Source organism: Rhinichthys klamathensis, unplaced genomic scaffold, assembly GCF_029890125.1.
Source record: "Rhinichthys klamathensis goyatoka isolate OS25496 unplaced genomic scaffold, OSU_Roscu_1.1 h1tg000040l_1, whole genome shotgun sequence".
In the NCBI taxonomy this organism is placed as follows: Eukaryota; Metazoa; Chordata; class Actinopteri; order Cypriniformes; family Leuciscidae; genus Rhinichthys; species Rhinichthys klamathensis.
In genome coordinates this window covers 11,653,185-11,672,500 of record NW_026606587.1, presented here as the reverse complement: position 1 = coordinate 11,672,500, position 19,316 = coordinate 11,653,185, and the positions used below count along the sequence as shown (strand labels likewise).

Genomic DNA, 19,316 nt, shown 5'->3' with positions numbered 1-19,316 from the left:
TTCAATTGACATGTCCTTCGGATGAGACGTTAAACCGAGGTCCTGACTCTCTGTGGTCATTAAAAATCCCAGGATGTCCTTTCGAAAAAGAGTAGGGGTGTAACCCCGGCATCCTGGCCAAATTTGCCTCTGTTCATCATGGCCTCCTAATCATCCCTATATATACAGATTGGCTTCATCACTGTCTCCTCTCCACCAGTAAGCTGGTGTGTGGTGGGTGTTCTGGCATAATATGGCTGCCTTCGCATATAAATGCTATGAATTATTATTATAATTATTATTATTTAGTAGGGTGACTGATATATGTAGAGAACACGCATGCCGGTATTGCACTCTATAATCTCTATCCAGGATTTTCCTGTAAACATTGGGTGTGAAATTTCTTGCCTTAATTTAGTATTCGTGAGCACTTTTACAACTAAATTACTTTTGTTTGAAATGTAATTAATTTGAAGATTCAGGAGAAGTGACTTCTCAATTTTAGTGGCATAATTCTTGCAGTCACTGGTTCAAACATGTTTATAATGTTTCAACAGGCTTTAGCTTCCAGAAGGCAATTTATTTTTGTAATTTACAATCAATCAAAGAGGTTCATTGTAAAATCAAGGATGAATGATTAAAAATTAGACTAAAAATTAAAAAGCCTTAGAAATGGAAGCTTACTTTCTATAATGTATGAACATTTGACTGTATAATTCATAATGTTGTGTTATTCAGATAAATAAAATATTTTTCTCATCCTTAAGTATGTGTGTTTATGTAACAACATTTTAAAAATTAAAGGTTTAGTTGTGATCTTGTGGTCTGGGCCTCAAATTAAATTTGTTCTGGGTAACACTTTTTGGTAACAGTTTATTTTAGTGTCCTTGTAACGCATATTACATGTAATTACTGTGTAATAATAACTATAAATTATGCATAATTACATGCAACTAACCCTAAACCAATATAGTAAGTAAGTAAGTACATGTAGTTAATTAATATTACTCAGTAATTTAATGTATACATTAACATACATGTGGTTTAAACATAGATAATTGGTCACTCTTTTATTTGTTTAGCAATATTATTATTGTATTTTAACTGCCCTCTATTCATGAGACAATCATGTTCATAAAAATACATAATATGCAATAAATGAACACACGATAAGCACGTTTTCATTGCGCGGTGTTGTTTTGCTTATGTCTCTCATCAACTTTATTGAATGGGTTTACTTGTGCGTGTGACCAGCTGTTCCTTCTGCTCGTCATCAGTGTGACGTCACCGCGTGGAACTCGGCAGCGGGATTTATAAAGCCGTGCGCTCTGACGCAGTTGTCAAAAAAACCTAAGCTAGTTTGTAAACACCGCCGACGGCAGGTTTTCTTGGATATTTTTAACATCTCCCAGCCCTTGACAATGAAGTTTATGGACAAAGAAGAACATCCCTTTGAGAAGCGACGGTCCGAGGGGGAGAAAATCAGAAAGAAGTACCCGGACAGAGTGCCTGTGATCGTTGAGAAAGCTCCCAAAGCCAGAATAGGAGATCTGGACAAGAAGAAATATCTTGTCCCTTCTGACCTCACAGTGGGGCAGTTCTACTTCCTCATTCGGAAAAGGATCCACTTGAGGGCCGAAGATGCCCTCTTCTTCTTGGCCAACAACGTCATTCCTCCCACATCAGCCACTATGGGGATACTCTACCAGGAGCACCATGAAGAAGACTTTTTCCTTTACATTGCCTATACAGTGATGAAAGGGTCTATGGGGACGTTTTGAGAGATGTGTAATGAATTTACTTGCCCCACAATACCCCTCTTTAAAATAAAATGATCAATACGTTAGGCCACACAAAGTGTACATGTTAAATGCACGTTCATATCCTCCTCCTTGTCTGCTTATGAAATCTTGTTATGCTGCCTGCATATTGTTCCTTCCTACCTAAGAGTTCCGCCCTCATTCTTGCTTTTAGGCCTGATACTTTGTCCTGGTCTGTGTCAGAAAATTAGCGGTACTCATATCCGTAAAAGCTTTTTCAATGTTCTACACTTCTCCTTTCAACTTTTCTCACTTTCCTTTAGCACCAACATGCATCCTGAAGTCACTCTTCTACAGTCTTTAATGTTTGGTTTGATTTTATTTTTACCATATTTGCACAGACCAAAATCACTGATAATTCTGGACTATCATACCATGTAATGTGTATGTGTATGTGTGTGAGTGTGTTTGTGTATCATTGCCAATTATTATTTTTCAATCATATTTATGTCTATAACTCCGAAGCGAATTGAGATATTTTCACCAAATTTGGCACACTCATGTATGGGCTCATTCTGAGGACACATGAAAAAAAAAAGTGGGATTTTGCCTGTTGGTGGCGCTATAATAGAACAAAACGTGAAATTCCCATTGACTTCAATACAGTTTTGTGATGTAAAATGCTATACTCAACAAATGCTTAACAAATTATGAAACTCAGAATTTGCCACCAGCACCATCCCCTGAAGGTACTCAAAAGATTTCAAGTTAGCGCCACCTGTTGGTCAAAAGTTAAATTAAATTTCCAAAAATGCTAATAACTTTTGAATAAATATGCCTATTGTAATGACACTGGTCTTATTAGATTCCTTGGGTCATGCCGAGAACATAGATACCAAGTTTGACGTATTTGGACAAACTTCCTGTCCGCCATCTTTATTTATTTTTGAAACCTTCTTTTTCGAACTTCTCCAAGACCGTTGGTCCGATTTTCACCAAAATCGAATCGTGTCATCTCCAGACCGTGCCGACTAAAAGTTATGGATTTCAAAGTTGAGGCATGTTGCCAAAATGACTATTTAGGCTTTATCTCTGCAATGCCTTCACATTTTCACATCAAACTTTGTATGTGTCATTGCCACCTCACTCTGGTCACAATGCATCGATTTCATAACTGCGCCACCTATTGGTCGAAAGTGATAAACCATTAAATCATTTTATAGGTTACTGTATATATAATTTTTAAGCCATCTTGCCTAAATTCATCTTTAAATGTCTTTAGTTGCTCCTTGCTGCTGTTGGTCTGAAACTCCCAGCCATGTTGGCATGTCTTGTCGTCTGCTTTTGCGCTTGGCCCCGTAATGGCTATATTTTTTCAATTTGTTTGGATTGCTGTTTATTTGAATAAATTGGTTAAAAGATTTTTTTTTTTAAAGTATAAAGCCGTGCAAACTTAAAGTCCTTCTGTGGTGAGTTTAGGAGATATTGAGTTCCTCTGCTGTGGTTTCTTCTGAAAGAGAGTGGGCAAAATGGACGTAGTAGCGGAAAGAATAGGGAATGCAATTCTATATGTGTACAGGCCTGTCCAAATGTACAGCCTTCATTAACAGCCTGAAAAGACCAAAGCATTGTGGCTGGGACTGGAGGGACGAACTTATTTCCGATCAGAATCGATTCCGTCTGTACGGGCATAAGAATATAAAGCATTGGAAGAACTTGAAAAGGGCCTTGTTTGAAAAGAGGGAGAGGTGGGCGTATCCTGTTAACCCTCTGGGGTCCTTCGGCCCAAATGGACCCGAAGCATTTAAAAAATTTTTTTTTTTAAATCATTGCTTTATCGGAATGGTCCGAAATTTGGTGACTTTGTTGGTACTTGGCATATGAACACCCCAAAAAATTGGGGACAGGATTTGAATAGTCTAAGTGGTTGTAAAAAAAATAGTCACACTCAGGACCTTCGGGTCCAAATGGACCCCCATAGGAAATGAATGGGAAATTGGCAAAAATGTATTTTTTTTTAAAAAAAGTTATTTTGTGCGTACAAACTACAAATCAGCCACGATCCAGAAAAAAAGCACACAACAGTGAAGGGGGGAATCTATAAAACATCAAGAGTGCAAAACAGACACATCCACACACACACACAAACACACTTTTATACACATACACACTAATAAATTCAGATTACATATGGGTTTTGAATTTTTAAAATGCTCAGTTTGTCCACCAGATGGCATCCATCTCATTTCAAAAATTGCTTTCATGAGGCCTAGGCTTGACTCTAAAATGAAATACAGCTTTAAAAAAATAATAATAATAATAATATTTTTTTTAAATTTCTATTATATTCAATGGGGAAAAAATGGGTCATAATTATTGCATTAATATTAATTATAAATCATTTTTATTTTTGAAATTATCTCAAAACACCAAAAAAGAAAAGAAAAAATATTATAAAAAACAAGTAAAAAAAAAAAAAGCTGATTTTTTTTAAAGGAGTCATAATGTGCAATTTTCACTTTTCCATGAGAATCAATGTATGTTATGATTGACTAACGATTATACATTGGCCGGGATGCCGATATTCAAAAGTGAAGCGTTTGTTTACCCCAGGGTTCTTAAACTAGCCAACGTGCACGCGCACTCAAATACGAGATTTCAATTTCTCCCCCGACATGACGTCAAGACGGGGCCGGAGGATATACCATATATGGACACCGCAGAGGAGGCCCGCCCTGCCCCTCTCCCCATCATATTCAGTCAAGAAAGATGCAGAAACGTAGTGCACACGTGAGTTGCTCTGTGGTTGACTGTCATAATCCACATTCTAATGTTTTTTCTTTACCCAAAACTGACCAAACTACAAGGGACAAGTGGATGAAATTTATTTTCAATGACGCTGTTCCAACAACCATCTCAACTTGCTCAACGTTAGGTGTCTGCGCTAAACATTTCACAAAAGAATCTTTTACAAATTTGGGGCAATATCAGGCGAAGTTGGCATCGAAGCTACGTTTGGAAAAAGGTGCCATTCCAACAATCAGGGACTTGCCTGAATTTGAAACGGTAAGACTGTGTTTTTATTACTATATTTTGTGTAACAAAACAGCAGCTAATTACTAATGCGGTTAATGGGTTAATGTATGTGATGTAAACACGGGGAATGGACTCTACGAATGCTAGTCACATCTTTCCACTTTAAACAGACTAGAAAATGATACAGCTATTATTTAATATAATCGTATACAATGACAACATATCATTGTATTGATTTTTTTATATAATAGATAAGGATAGATAAATTTAAAAAACAGTCAAGAATTAATAAACATAAAGAAAAACATAACGTTACATGTCTGCAGATGAAAATGATTAAATATCTAAAAAACCACAACGTCAAAAAAGGCAAAAACAACACATTATAGCAAACGTTAATCTCTATAACCACTGTAAGCTGAAAATAAAGTAGACTACATCTCCGTTAATGTAATCTACATTAAATTAAAGCTAAACTTATGTGGGAGAAAATAGCAAAAAACGTTTTAGCTCGTTACTGATGTCTCAGTCAAAAAAATTGTCTTTACCATTCAGAGACATGTTGATGTAGACGTCCTTCAATTGACTGTTGTACTTGTTCCTCTTCCGTTTCCAGCTCTGGTTCAGAGTCTGGCTCAAACATATACGGTTGAATCCCGTAGGTCGCGGCCAGGTCGGGTTCATTAACAACTTGCGCCATGATCTCTTTTTGGAATGATATGCTGAAGTTACCTGCGGTGTCAAGCCCCCTCCTTCCTGCCACCAATCAACGCGCCCCTCATTTGCATTATTAAAATTACCGTCCACGACAGCCAAAACCTCGCATCAGATCTCGCGAGACAATAATGCATTCAGAAATAAGGGTCAAACGAGCTCTGTGTTTATTTTTTTCCAATTTTTCTTTTTTAGAAGGGCATGAAATGACTATAATAGAGCGTGGGTATCAAAGTTAATACTACATTATGACTCCTTTAATAAATATTAATCCCACCCTTCCGGCCCATTTGGACCCGAAGGTCCTGAGTGTGACTCTGAAATGAAGGACCCCAGAGGGTTAAAATACCTCCAAAACTATATCGGCAGTTTTTCATTGACACTTCGGATTGGTCAGAAAAACGGTTTTCAGAGAAGCCCATGGACCTCTTGACCAAGAAAATTGAAATAGAGAAGGCTGTGGTGTCTGTAGATGATGACGCTCACCCTGAGCCATCTAAGATTTCTGCAATATATTTACAGAAGCATTTGATGCTTGATATAAATTCAGGCCAATTTGAGGAGGACAATAATGAGGCTGTGTCATCTGGGACTTCTACTGATGCTGATGCTACTGATTCTGCTGCTGCTGCTGCTGCTGATGATGATGATGATGATGAAGAACATTTCTCAGTGGTTGATGATGAAGAATATTTATCTGCAGATGAGTGAAAAGCTCAGCACCTTCGCTCAGATGGGCAGCAACGATGAAACAAACTGCCCACTGACACGACTGACCTTCTCAAATTCAAGAGTTGAAGAAAGAGATGAAAGGCAAAGAACTAGAGAAGCCCAAGAACCTCACGATCATGAGTACAACTGCAATATATTTACAGAAGTCTTTGATGCTTGATTTAACATGTGTAAGAAAGAGCAGCTGCAGGTAAACCTCACTCCCCTGGCCTCGTCCGCCTCCCACACCAGAGACCCGCACAGCCTGAGGAGTAACACATTCTCATTCTCAGCTCTGTGAATTCGACCATTTCCAAGAGTGTGAGAAAAGTCTGGAAGGCCAAGCAAGCTTCAACGGACGAGACGCGCAGATGGTGCATGATGGTGCCCATTTATACCAACAGGTCAGTAAGAATTAGACAAAATCTAATCATATAAATCTAGACTAGCTTTTTGGTAATGATGTAAAAACATTTATGATGGAAAACATGTCAATAATTGAATCGTTTTCTATTATTATCCTACCAACAGATGAATGGGATCTATGGCCTATACATCTGACAGGCATATCATGTGTCCAGAGGCATGTGTGCTGACTGTGACACCTGTGAGGTTCAGCACACATCTACAGCCGTCTCCTCCTCAGCGAACACAAACTGCTCTCAGCAGATTTACTGGATCAAATTTTGAAAATGGGTTGTTCTAAAGAAAAAGGATTCTGAAATCGGATTGGATCACAAGATCCAATCTTGTTTTTGATCTGGATCAAATTCTGTTGGTCAGTTTTGTGTTGTTCAAAACTTTTTTTGTAAGATTGGGCTTCCCTTGTTCCAAAAAATTGGATTACCCTGATCCCAGCAGAAAGGTGGATTTCAGAAACAAAAAATGTAATACAACTTTAAAACTGATAAAAAAAATACAACATTGTTATCATGTAATATATATGGGGTTTTTTGTTGTTGTTGTTGCTAGAAGTAGACATTAGACTACCTATTAAAGGTGCTCTAAGCGATGTCACGCGTTTTTTAGGCCAAAACATTTTTTCTCACATACAGCAAACATCTCCTCACTATCCGCTGGCTGCCTGTCCCCTGAACACACTGTAAAGAAACGCGATCTCTGCAGACAGCCCAGGCTCCACAAACAGCAACAAAAACAAACTGCGGCCACCCGCTCCCCGAAACATGACAAACAGTTCCAGCCAATCACCGACAAGAAGGGTTTGGGGGGTTAGTGTGCGGATGAGGAGGAGGGAGGGTCTAGCTAGCCTCCGTTTTGTTTGACAATAGTTCGAACGTCAACAAGAAGTGACGTCACCCAGGATCGCAAAAGGTGATGATACACAGGGCAACATTTTGAGCAATGTTGCTGGGCAATGTTGCCGTCAACGGGGAACCAGATGAGACACAGTGCCCACGACCGATCTAAATTATCCAGATAGAAACGTATTGCCCATTTTCAATGGGAAGGTGCCCAAGCAACAATCGCTCGGCAAGATTGCCCAGCAACATTGCTCAAAAAGTTGCCCTGTGTATCATCACCTTTAGAGAACCTTTAAGCCTTCCAGTAAAGTAAAAAAAAAAAAGCTTTACTGTAAAAGTAAAATAACCCTCCAAACAGCTGTAATTTTAAGGGCCAGATTTACTAACCGCTTGTAACAGCATATGCATATGCATATTATGGGGATCTATTATGCAAAATTCACTCTTATATTTTTTTGACAGTAAGATAAAGATTTGAAGATATCCGGTGTGTGTGAACACAACCACACTATTATGGTAAAAATCCATGCACTCTTATTTCCCCCATACTTCAGAAATGGTGTCTTAAAATTAGCAGTTCAGAAATGCATCTGTTGTGATGTCACAGTAGAACAGGCCCCGCCCACAACTGACGACAATCTGCCCTATTAGCTTAGCTCCTCCCCTCAATGAGCTGTACACAGCCCGCCATGTGTAGCTTTTTACCTCTTGCGATTGTATTTAGGCTTCAAAAATCCTAAATCTTGTGTCAATTTGTGAAGATTATCCTGATGAATGAAATGAATAAAAAAAAAAAAAATTTTTTTTTTTTTTTTTTGCAATAATCCAAAAGCAAATGGACAATTTTTATAAGGTTTTTGTTGATGGAACCAGGATAATGCGAACTTCTGGGTTGGTCTACAAAAAAACATCATCACTGCATCACTCTATAGAGTGCAACAGTGCCTGCCCACTTTTGTTAGTTTGAATATACATTGAACCAAACAATATCATAACATCTTAGTAAATAATTCAATAAACTTTATTTTTGACAGAACATTTCGTTTGTGACAGAAATGTGTTGGTACTAGTGACCACAATATTTAGTTTGCCAAGGCTGAATCAGACTGTCAACATTTTACAATACAGTTTTTCTGAATTGCTAAAACACCCCTTAACTGTCACCGTCCCACAAGTGGGACGCTTGCCATTATATTTTTAAAACAATAATATCTTAGTAAAAACCTTAAGTAATATTGACAAACTATATATCATTTGAAAGCTTACAATCTCTAGTTTCCATATTTGGTGACTGATTTTCAAAATACATTACAGAGGAGCCGTAATTTATCAATTTGCAACAAGAATATTTTCATACTCCTAAGGCGTGTTCAGACCTTTATTTTGAAATAACAATGAACATGAAAAATCATGAAAAAATGGTAGAAACCTCAGTTTGTTTTCATGCCAAGAGTTCAAAAGATAGCATCTATTCAATTATTTTAGAAAAAAAGATCTGAAAATGTTTTAAATATAAAGAAAAATAATAATAAATTCACCATTTGTGATGTGGCAGCGAGCTATAACGCACATGCGTGTTCTTTGTATGTGTTTCTTAGAGGTTGAATTCATATCAAAATCTGCCAAACTTCCCACTACTTCTGAATAGGATCTCTACTCTACTGAGGGTCACGCATCTCTAGAGTAGAGTAAAATAATGTAAAATTTGCTTATGAAAAGAATTAAAGGGTTAGTTCACCCAAAAATGAAAATTCTGTCAGTAATTACTCGTCCTCATGTTGTTCAACCCCGTAAGACTTTCGTTCATCTTCGAAACACAAATTAAGATATTTTTGATTAAATCTGAGAGCTGGATCACTCCTCCATAGGCTTCTTAAGGGATCGAAACTGACCGGCCCAAAAGTTATTATAGACATCGTTTAAATAGTCCGAGTGACTACAGTGGCTCAATCTTAAGTTTATCAAGCAGCGAGAATACTTTTTGTGCGCAAAAAACAAACAAAAATAACGACTTTATTCAACTAATCATTTCCTTCTCTGTGGGCCGTGAGATTTCACGTAGTGAAACTACGCAGCGCTTCTAGGTTGTACGTCACGCATCACACACATGACCAGCGTCGGCCAATAGTGAGCCTGCGTGTGACGTGCAACCTAGAAGCTTTGCGCAATATCACTACGTGAAATACCAGAGCCAGCGAGGTGTTGCTTTACAGAGACTCAGCTGACACCAGAGTCTCTTCAGCAGGCATCACGGTCAGAACTGGGAGGAAATGGCGAGCGCAAGAGGCAGTCGACCAAGCAAAAGCAAGACTGAGACATAGGGTCTTAGTTGGCTCTGTGGCAGTGGGAAGAGCTGGTCTAGGTAGCCACACAAAACCACACTACGACAAAGCCCAAGGAACGAGAGAGACACCAGATGGTGCAGGGAGAGATTCGTGCTGAGGTGGAGGAGGAACGTCTAAGTAGGACAGTGGCAATGCGCCAACCAGGAGCCTGGGCCAATTGGAATCATGCAGTTGCCTGGAAGATCACCTGGACAGAACTATGGAAGTCTGAACCCGCAAGACTTAAGTTCTTGATCCAGTCGGTGTATGATGTCCTCTCAAGTCCATCTAACCTTCATATCTGGGGCCTAGCAGAAACACCAACATGCCCATAACCAGGTGCTGAAGGTAGTAGCGGACACTGCACCGCAATCCGGGAGTCTAAACATCAAGTCCCAGTGAGGCACAACATCTCCTTTGTTAGGGCAGGGGAGAAACCTCAGGGAGAACGTAAGGCCTCAACAGGACTGCTAGCCATGGCCCGTGACTGGCAGATGCATGCAGACCTTGCGAGGCAGTTAAAGTTCCCCGAGCACATAGCAAGGACATCACTGAGGCCAGATCTGGTCTTAACATCTGACTCAACAAAGCACGTGGTGCTAGTGGAGCTTACTGTCCCCTGGGAGGACAGGATGGAGGAGGCTTTCGAAAGGAAGAAGGCCAAATATCTTGAGCTGGTTGAGGCATGCAGAGGGAGAGGATGGAGGGCCCACTGTGAGCCAATAGAAGTGGGCTGCAGGGGCTTTCTAAGTCAATCTGTGCATCGGGCATTCAGGCTCCTTGGCATCAGAGGGTTGCGTGAAAGAAGAGCCACTAAAAACATCAGTGAGGCCGCCGAAAAAGCCTCAAGGTGGTTATGGATCAAAAGGGGAGAAGTATGGAGTAGCGCGCTGCTTGGACACAAACCGGGGACTGATCAACCCCGGTTGGGTCGCCCAGGTGGGGGTGTCTGAAGATCAAAGACCCGAAACACCCTGTGACCCTGGGTCCTTCACTGAAGATGTGTCCAAGCTGCACCTTTAAGGTGTTTCAAAATCAAAACAGATATTTTCGTTTGTGGGGTCTGAATCAAAATACCCAAATATAATGTTTCTCATATGTATTGAGAAGCCTGACCAAATCTTACACTTGATAAATTGATCATGTTTTGCAGCAGTGTTGTCTCGTGATGATGACGTCCCATAATTACACTGTAACATTGACACCTTAAAAAAATGTAGTTTTTGCAGTAACTATAAATTATGCATGTTTACCTGCAACTCACCCTAAACCAATCCCTAACCATAGTAAGTACATGTAGTTAATTATTAATATTGCCTACTTTACTTACTGTAAATGTAAAATTACACTGTAACACGGACACCTTAAAATAAAGCGTAACCTTGTTCTGTTCTGGATCTGAGTTTTGGTTTATGGTCTGGCACAAGACTGGAGTAATTTTCAACATATTTAAGCATGGTTTCTTTTCATGACCCACTCAGAAGGTCTCCAGTCTTGTTTGGTGATGCAGCAAACATTTATGAGAGCCTTGTTTCATTTTCTGTATTTTAGGAAAGGCAAACGTCACATGTTCATTTTTATTGAAAATATTAAATGTTAGTTTTATTTGTAAATATATTTATATAATTGTTTTCCTGTTTGTCAAAGCACGTTCTTAAGCTGGGTGAGGCGCACTCACCGCGCATGCGCAGTTGCAGTGTCATTGACGTCATGTCCGTGGGAAACGTCGGCTGCTAGTCCACGAATGTCCAGCGAGATAATTATCTATTCTTTGTTTTGTATTTAATTTTATAAATGTAAAGATGATTCTTACTGTAAAACCTCTTCAAGGAAAAGAGTGTAATGTTCAGGTAAGCTTGTGAGTCGTCTGGTGTTTTGAAGTAGTAATGTGGCTGTATTAGCTGCTTTAGCATAGCGCTGTGCTGCAGCTTTCTATTCATCTTTATGTTGTATATGTAATGCTAACATGTGCTAGCCAGTGATCTATAGATAATGATGCAGCCACTTATTTCTGCTGTAGCTCATTTGACGCGATTTACACTCTCTAACGCGGTTATTTTGTCCTCGACACAATAGTGTCTCCAAACCTATTGAGCTCCCTACCTAGATGGCAGTTTTGAGTTCACAATGCGATGTTGAACGTGTCTGTGATTCACAGAAATAATTTCTAGGTAGAAAGATCAATAAGTTTCGAGTCACGGTCAGTGGCAGTAAACTAGTTAGATCAGGCAAACGAGTTGTCATTTAATTGATTAGATATGCCCACTTACTAGTTACTGTATTAATACTTTATTGGTGTTTTTGTTTGTTGTGAAACAGTGATATTTTAGCATTAAAGAGGTAATATTTTATACATTTTTAATTTTTGCATATTTATTTATTTTATTTCCAGTTCTTTTTGTAAGCAGGAAAGTTAAACTAAATCAAATTGTGAAATACTGCCTCAGTAACTTGCTAAAATTAGTTTAATGTTTTGGTAAAATATTTTACGTCAGTTAAAGAGTTAGTTCACCCCAAAAAACGAAGACATTTTAAAAAAAAAAAACAATGAGGTTCATTCTCCTGTTACGCAGCACGTTTGAGTTTCTGCAAGAACCAATGAGATGTGATCTCGTGAGGCAAACAATTGCTGTTTATGTTTATGAGCTTCTGTTTATGTTCGCTGATCAATATGTATGTGAATAAAAACCTAGCCTAAATTCATTGGAAATTCAGAATTTTCCTTTTTTGTGTGAACTAACCCTTTAACTTTTATTTTATAAGTAACATGTTTCAGTAAAGTGTTTTTTTTATGTTTTTCGACTTACTTCGGAATGAAACAGAAGTCACAATAGTTTTTTCTTCCCTATTGTGACGTGTATCCGAGTGAAACGGCTTCTCGAACAAGAACAAATGTAGGGCGGGACTTGATTTTATCCATGGGGAATTGATTGGATGGTTGTGGTTTGCTATTGGTGGATCTCATGTGAGTGACAGGTTGCCCCGCCCTCACGCCAGTATACAGGTCATCAGAGAAAATAAGAGGGAGAAGAAGTTATTTTTTCTTTTTTGTATAAAGATGAGGCCACATGATTTTTTTTTAAAGCTGCAGTCCTTAGCTTTTTTTGGGTTAAAAATTATTCAAAATACATATTTGAGAAAAATACATAACCAGCCAGTGTTCAAAACTATCTTGCTTGCCTTAGCTCGATTCAAAGCGGTAAGCTTGTATTAATGTTTCCAGTGGTACTGGTGGATTTCCGCGGGAGATTCGAGCATGTCTTTGCGTCATTACGTCACATCTGTACACATAAAGAAGGAGTCTCGGCTATAGGCTATATTGCGTGTGAGGATGTTGGAGGTGGAGATTTATAGCCTTTTCTCACAGCACTTGATATAATTAAACTTATTAATTTGATGGCGGATCCAGAAAGGTTCAAACGACAATCACCAGTGACAAGAGATTCACCCGCTGTAAAATGCAAAAGACTTCGTTCGGACTTTGGAGTGGATACAGAAAAAAAGAGACTGCAACCGGACCCATGCGAAAACAAGGATACTTATCAGGACATTACATGTAGTCACACAATGCTGATATTGTTAACATTACCAATTTGAGAACAAAGTATAATTTGCATGGTTTTGCGTGATATAAGCAATTTTTACATTTACTGCAATGTCAGAACCAGAACAAAAGTGGATGTTACTTACTAGTTCAGATGACATTTTCCGGTGAAAATGATTATGTTGGTCATACTTCCAAAAAGAATAATCTGTGATTGTGAATGCCAGTATCCACACCGGCGCGGCGACTGACAGCCTCACACTCTCCTCAAACATTGGATTCATCCGCGCTGTGCCGTGCCGAGGCACAACTCACGTAAAGTTGATAATTCCGTGAATGACTGCAATTGCAGATTTCGAACAGAGATGGCGACAAAGAGGAAAAACTACGGACTGCAGCTTTAAATAATGATGTGCAAAGACAAATAATTTATAATCAATACTGCACTATTTATTTTTATTTTTTTTAAAACCTCGAAATAACCCTGGTATAACAGAAAGCAATCGGTTCAGTTATACAAATACAGGTCATGTGTATAAATATCATCTCTGCCAGTGCATATAAACAAGGCTTTTGTCAGCAGATGTGTTCTTTTGATGCACAGGTGACAGAAAATGAAAAGGTATCGACGGTAAAAGAGTTGGTATCAAAGCGTTTAAACATCCCTCCAAGTCAGCAGAGACTGCTGTATAAAGGAAAAGCGCTCGCAGGTAAAAGCTTGATCAGTAAACATACACTCATTATTTAAGGTAACACTATAACACTCTTCATATTTGGATTTCTTCCAGTCATGGCCAGTGTGTGTGCGGTGTGTTGACGGTTGTTTTCGTGTTTCCAGATGAACACAGGTTGAGTGATTACTCGATTGGCCCGGAGGCTAAGCTGAATCTGGTGGTGCGTCCCGCGGGAGAGAGGAGCAGTGGCGCGGGGGGGACCAGCGGCTGGAGTAATGACAGAGCGGGCAGTGGCGTATGGCAGTTACTGTCAACTGTCCTGGCCAAACACTTCAGCCCTGCCGATGCTGCAAAAGTGCAGGAGCAACTCATTAAGGTACATACAGACAAAAATATCCTTTTATTACCTTTTGTTGTTGTCATTTTAATGTCTTTTGTGGTGAAGTTTATTTATTTACCCCAAGGACCTTAAAGGCCCCCTGAAATCAAAAGTTTTTTAGCTTTTAGTATGAATATGTTAGCCTTAAGGCCATCCTTAAAAATATTTTGGTTTGCAGTAACAGCAAAAAAAAAAAAAAAAAGGGTCGGTAGGTAGGTCTATTTTTTTTTTCAAGATTCAATGTAAAAAAAAAAAGGATAATTTTGGTCATGGTGATTACGTCGGTATGAATTTAAACAAATTTACATATCGTGACGTCACTGACTGGGTCTTCAACCCCCATGCCTTCGGGCGCACCATTGCGAACCTCATTCTGATACAGGTTATAGACCACAAACAATTTGAAATCTTTGTCTAAAAAAACATATTTATTGCATTCATTTGGAAAAAAATAGGCAGAATCAATAAAAAAAAAAAAGAAGCCACTAGATTTCAATGAAAGTGGATTTTCAGAGGGAAACAAATAAATTAAAATAACTAATCTCACCAGCGCCGCGCCGACCAATAAAACAGCGCGTTTGGCACCATTCGTTTACATTTGACCCATACTGTTACAAGCCCCCTTTCTGGTCTAGGGGCAGGAAAGGAGGGTAACAAAAAGTTGCAGGGAGAGAGTGAGAGATTTGACCCATAAACATCTGCTATTATTAACGGAAATTAGTGAGGTCAAATGGCTAGGCGCATTGTAGAAACTATAGGCCTATTAAGTATAGTCCTGACATATTATGGAATGGTCGATTTTCTTTTGTGCTATTTAGTACATTTCGGTATGGGATGTGCTGTTTTATTGGTCAGCGCGGCGCTGGTGAGATTAGTTCGCGCCGCGCTGACATTGGCTGGCGCAAGCAAACACTTCTCCTGCGCTGTCGAGTCTGTCGCGGCTCGGTCCATTGAGCAGCGCAGATTACAAGTCAGCGCAGCGCGAACTCTGTAACACACCGCGCCGTTTGTCCCACTTTTGGTGTGTTTGGCTTCCCACACTTATGTGTGTGTGTTTGTCAGAGCCTGCAGTTGCTGTGTGACGCGCGTTTGCGGTGGGCATATCATGACGAGCTGGACGCGCTCCGAGAAAAGGCCGTTAACATCGATTCCCTATTCTCCTATTTGACCATTAAGAATTTCGAATAATGAGCGACCGCGCCGCAGCCATCATCACCGAGCGCGAACCATTGACAGTGAATGAAACGAAGCGAACGCACAGGCCTAGTGTGACACGCGTAAACCAATGGTGTAAACATAATCATAATAGATGACGCCACGGGTTTTTATTTAAAAGAAAGAACGTAGCCTACGCATTTTATATTCACAATACTTACTATAATATAATTTATATTATTGTATTGCATTTGTATTAGTTGTTTGAAGAGTAAAAAAAATCGGTCGGTCTTAATGCAAGTTTACAACCGGCAAGTCGGTCGGACTAAAAGGGAAAATAAATAAATAATTGGGTCGGTCCTAATTTGACAGGGTCGGTCGGGTTACGGCAAACAAGAATATTTTTAAGCATGGCCTAAGGTAATGAATAAGCTGGTGTGTTCCAAAACAATGACAAAATTCACATTTAGGAGATATAAGCATTAGGGGTGAAACGGTACATGTATTCGTATTGAACCGAAACGATACGGGCGTCACGGTTCGGTGCACGAATTTACACGGAGAATACACGCTATAAAAATAAATAAAACTCACGTGCAAATTAATTAATGTAATGCGGAACTACTGTTAGATACGCGGTTCTTTAGGGACACATAATCTGTACCATCGGCTTAGCTCTGAACGCGCGTTCACTTCAAACGTTGGCTTTATACTCGCGTCCTATTCGCTTTGGACTAGCGTCGAACTAGACGCGAATTTGGCGCTCTATTCGCGTTTGGTGTGACTGCATAATGAACAGGCTGCGATGTCAAGATTGAAATGAGAGAGAGAGAGAGAGAGGGGCGCGGGCGCGATCGAACAGTGGAAACATAAAAAACATACTCCGTCATTTTGTTCATACAGATCATTAAACCTGCAAAGTGTTTACTTATATTTGTGTACACTCGCAATAAAACACAACATTGTGCTTTTGTCACACTGTAAACGCTTGTCAAACTGTAACCTACAACTGTCACCCAACCAAAATCTTACACACACACTGTTTTAAAAGCAAAACATATTTATCCAACTCCATTTCAAAACAGTCTGTGTGTCCCATCTTTTGGACATTCATCATCATATTGCATTGGTTTTCATTTCTTGTCCTCAGAGCACTAATACACATTCTACATTGATTAAAAAAGAAAATCGAATGTGTTTTTAATGGTAGTATTATTTTATACAGAAATCATTTATAATTCAGATGAGAATAATGTTACATTGTTAATTAAAATTAAGGAAAACAAATACATTGATCTGAAATATAGCAAAATAATTTAAAATTAATTCAGGTACAATTACCAAACATATCGCAAGGTCTTTTTATTAATTTAATTAATAAACTAATTATATAAAACTATTGTCAGTGCACTACAAATAAACTGGTTCTATGCCTTTATTAATAAAACTTATTTAAAAAATACAATGACTTCTGCATTTTTGCTTTGCTTTTCCCTCCATTGTACCGAAATCGTACCGAACCGTGATGTCTGAGCCGAGGTATGACCCCTAATAAGCATTCAAAACTTGGTTCGTCCTTCGGATGAGACGTTAAACCGAGGCCCTGACTCTCTGTGGTCATTAAAAATCCAATGGCACTTCTCGTAAAGAGTAGGGGTGTAACCCCGGTGTCCTGGCCACATTCCACCCATTGGCCCCTGCCAATCATGGCCTCCTAATAATCCCCATCCACTGAATTGGCTCTATCACTCTCTCTCCTCTCCAACTATAGCTGGTGTGTGGTGAGCGCACTGGCGCCGTTGTACTGTGGCTGCCGTCGCATCATCCAAGTGGATGCTGCACACTGGTGCTGGTTGAGGAGAGAACCCCTGATATGATTGTAAAGCGCTTTGGGTGTACAGTAGTACATATGAAAGCGCTATATTAATGCCTCATTCTATTCTATTCTAAAACTTAGTCTCTCACTTCCGCTAAAATCACGGATCACGGATTTTTATGACATCACTTTCTCATCACATCTTCTGTCCAATCAAAAGCTCTCTGGAATCTGAAGCTCCGCCTCTTATGCTATAAACACCACATGGCCAAAGCGGCCGTTGATACGTCACTGAGCAATATGGGTTGGAGTGTGTGTTCGGTTGCTCAAACGCTCGAGTTTTATTCCGGTTTCCAACTGTGCGTTGGTTAAGAATGAAATGGCTAGAATTTTTTCACACCTCTATTATTGAATCAAACGTACCATCAGCGCTCGGATTCGCTTCCATGGTGCTGTCAAGTACGACTCGCAGTCTGTGAGGTAAACTAAACGCTATTGGCTATTTGAAAAGGGGGAGGGGCCTTCCAATATGCCCCGCCTTAGCTTCCTGTTTCAGTGGAAATTATATCAATGCATCATACAGAGCTGCGTGTTCCAAGCCACTTCAGTGGGCCTTTAAAGAGGACCTTATACAGTATGTCCTTTTTCAAAGTCGTGATTTTGTTTTTGGGCTCTACTAGAATAGGTTTTCATACTTGAATATTCAAAAAACACATTATTTTTCCTTTGTGAATTATTTTTGTGCTTTGAAATAAATAGAATAATTCCATTATTCTATTGATATAAATGGAATTAAAATGATTAATTTCTTGTTCAGTGTCATTTAGTGTTATTTATATGCTATTATAATATTTATTTCTATACATTATGAAATCTTATTTTTATATTAAAATTTTTCATTTTATGTGCTTTTACTATTATTATTATTTTATAGTTTTAGTTCCCAACACAATTTCTAATTTTCTAAAGTTCTAATATTTACATTTTATTTGAGCTTTGTCAGTCAACGAAGAGGATTTTAATAGTTTTAGTTAACAATAACAACACTGCTCTTGATTTACTCAGCCTTTAGAAAGCAGAATTACATAATATTACATTTGTTGAATGTGTAAGAAGTGAGCATCATAAATGTATCATAAAACATGATGAGAATAGTACAACCTTTGAGTGTTTGATTTGGTCAGGAATTGACAGATCCCAGGTTAATGTCTTCTTGTTTTCCCCTCAGGATTATGAGCGCTCCCTCAGACAGCTCAGTCTGGATGACATCGAGCGTCTGGCCAGCCGCCTGCTCCACCCTGAGACAGAGGCCATGGATACCTCATATATGGACTAAAACACACTAGACTGATGGAAAAACTCCAGCTCCATTGAACTCCTCCTACCACATACATGGGTTGAGAAGTCCAGGCCAGGGAGTAGGATGTACTTCATATGGACTTCTATGGAGGAAAATAAAAGTCAGACGTCCCCCTCACATCAGACTGGGCTTCTCTGATGTTCAAGAGGCCACGATGCTTACCATTGCTTTCCCATCAGAGGAAACCAGTGGTGCTTTTAGTGCAACTTTGTAAATATTGTGTGCAAATGGTTAAACGATGATAATAAAAGGTGTTCTTGATCAGCTTGATCACTTTCTTGCTTTAAAAAAAAGAAGAAAATCGAGTGGAATTGACAGACGGCTTGGTTGTAAATGCATCTTTATTTACGTTTTTTTGGGGTTTTGAAGTCATTCTAACATTTGGCCAAAAAAAAAAAAGATGCCTACTTTTTTTGTCTTTTTTGCATTTTTGGCATATAAAATGGAGGAGTATTATTGAACACAAGCTTAACATGTAAATGTCCAAAGGCGAATCAAAACACGGAGTTAAGCATGACGTAAACATCATTACTTTGTTTCTAACGCTGCTACTTAAAACATGACCTCTTCATGAACACTGGAGAAATGACTCATTTACAACA

The 19,316-nt window shown here is 39.0% G+C and overlaps 1 protein-coding gene and 1 pseudogene across 1 annotated transcript; both read left to right on the top strand.

Moving 5' to 3' along the window:
* Nucleotides 1-1,308: 1,308 nt before the first annotated feature.
* On the top strand, nt 1,309-2,090 carry LOC130082091 (gamma-aminobutyric acid receptor-associated protein-like; annotated as a pseudogene).
* Nucleotides 2,091-11,478: 9,388 nt separating this feature from the next.
* On the top strand, nt 11,479-18,978 carry ubl4a (ubiquitin like 4A). The gene is made up of 4 exons (XM_056246869.1): nt 11,479-11,636; nt 13,935-14,040; nt 14,169-14,380; nt 18,583-18,978. Exons 1-4 carry the CDS (start codon nt 11,589-11,591, stop codon nt 18,688-18,690), a joined length of 474 nt encoding a protein of 157 aa, XP_056102844.1. The 5' UTR covers nt 11,479-11,588; the 3' UTR covers nt 18,691-18,978.
* The last annotated feature ends 338 nt before the right edge of the window (nt 18,979-19,316 follow it).

Coding starts and splice junctions, on each gene's coding strand:
- ubl4a (XM_056246869.1), top strand. CDS start 11,589: ATGATTCTTACTGTAAAACCTCTTCAAGGAAAAGAGTGTAATGTTCAG. Junction 11,637..13,934: donor GAAAAGAGTGTAATGTTCAG/GTAAGCTTGTGA, acceptor TTTGATGCACAG/GTGACAGAAAATGAAAAGGT. Junction 14,041..14,168: donor TAAAGGAAAAGCGCTCGCAG/GTAAAAGCTTGA, acceptor TCGTGTTTCCAG/ATGAACACAGGTTGAGTGAT.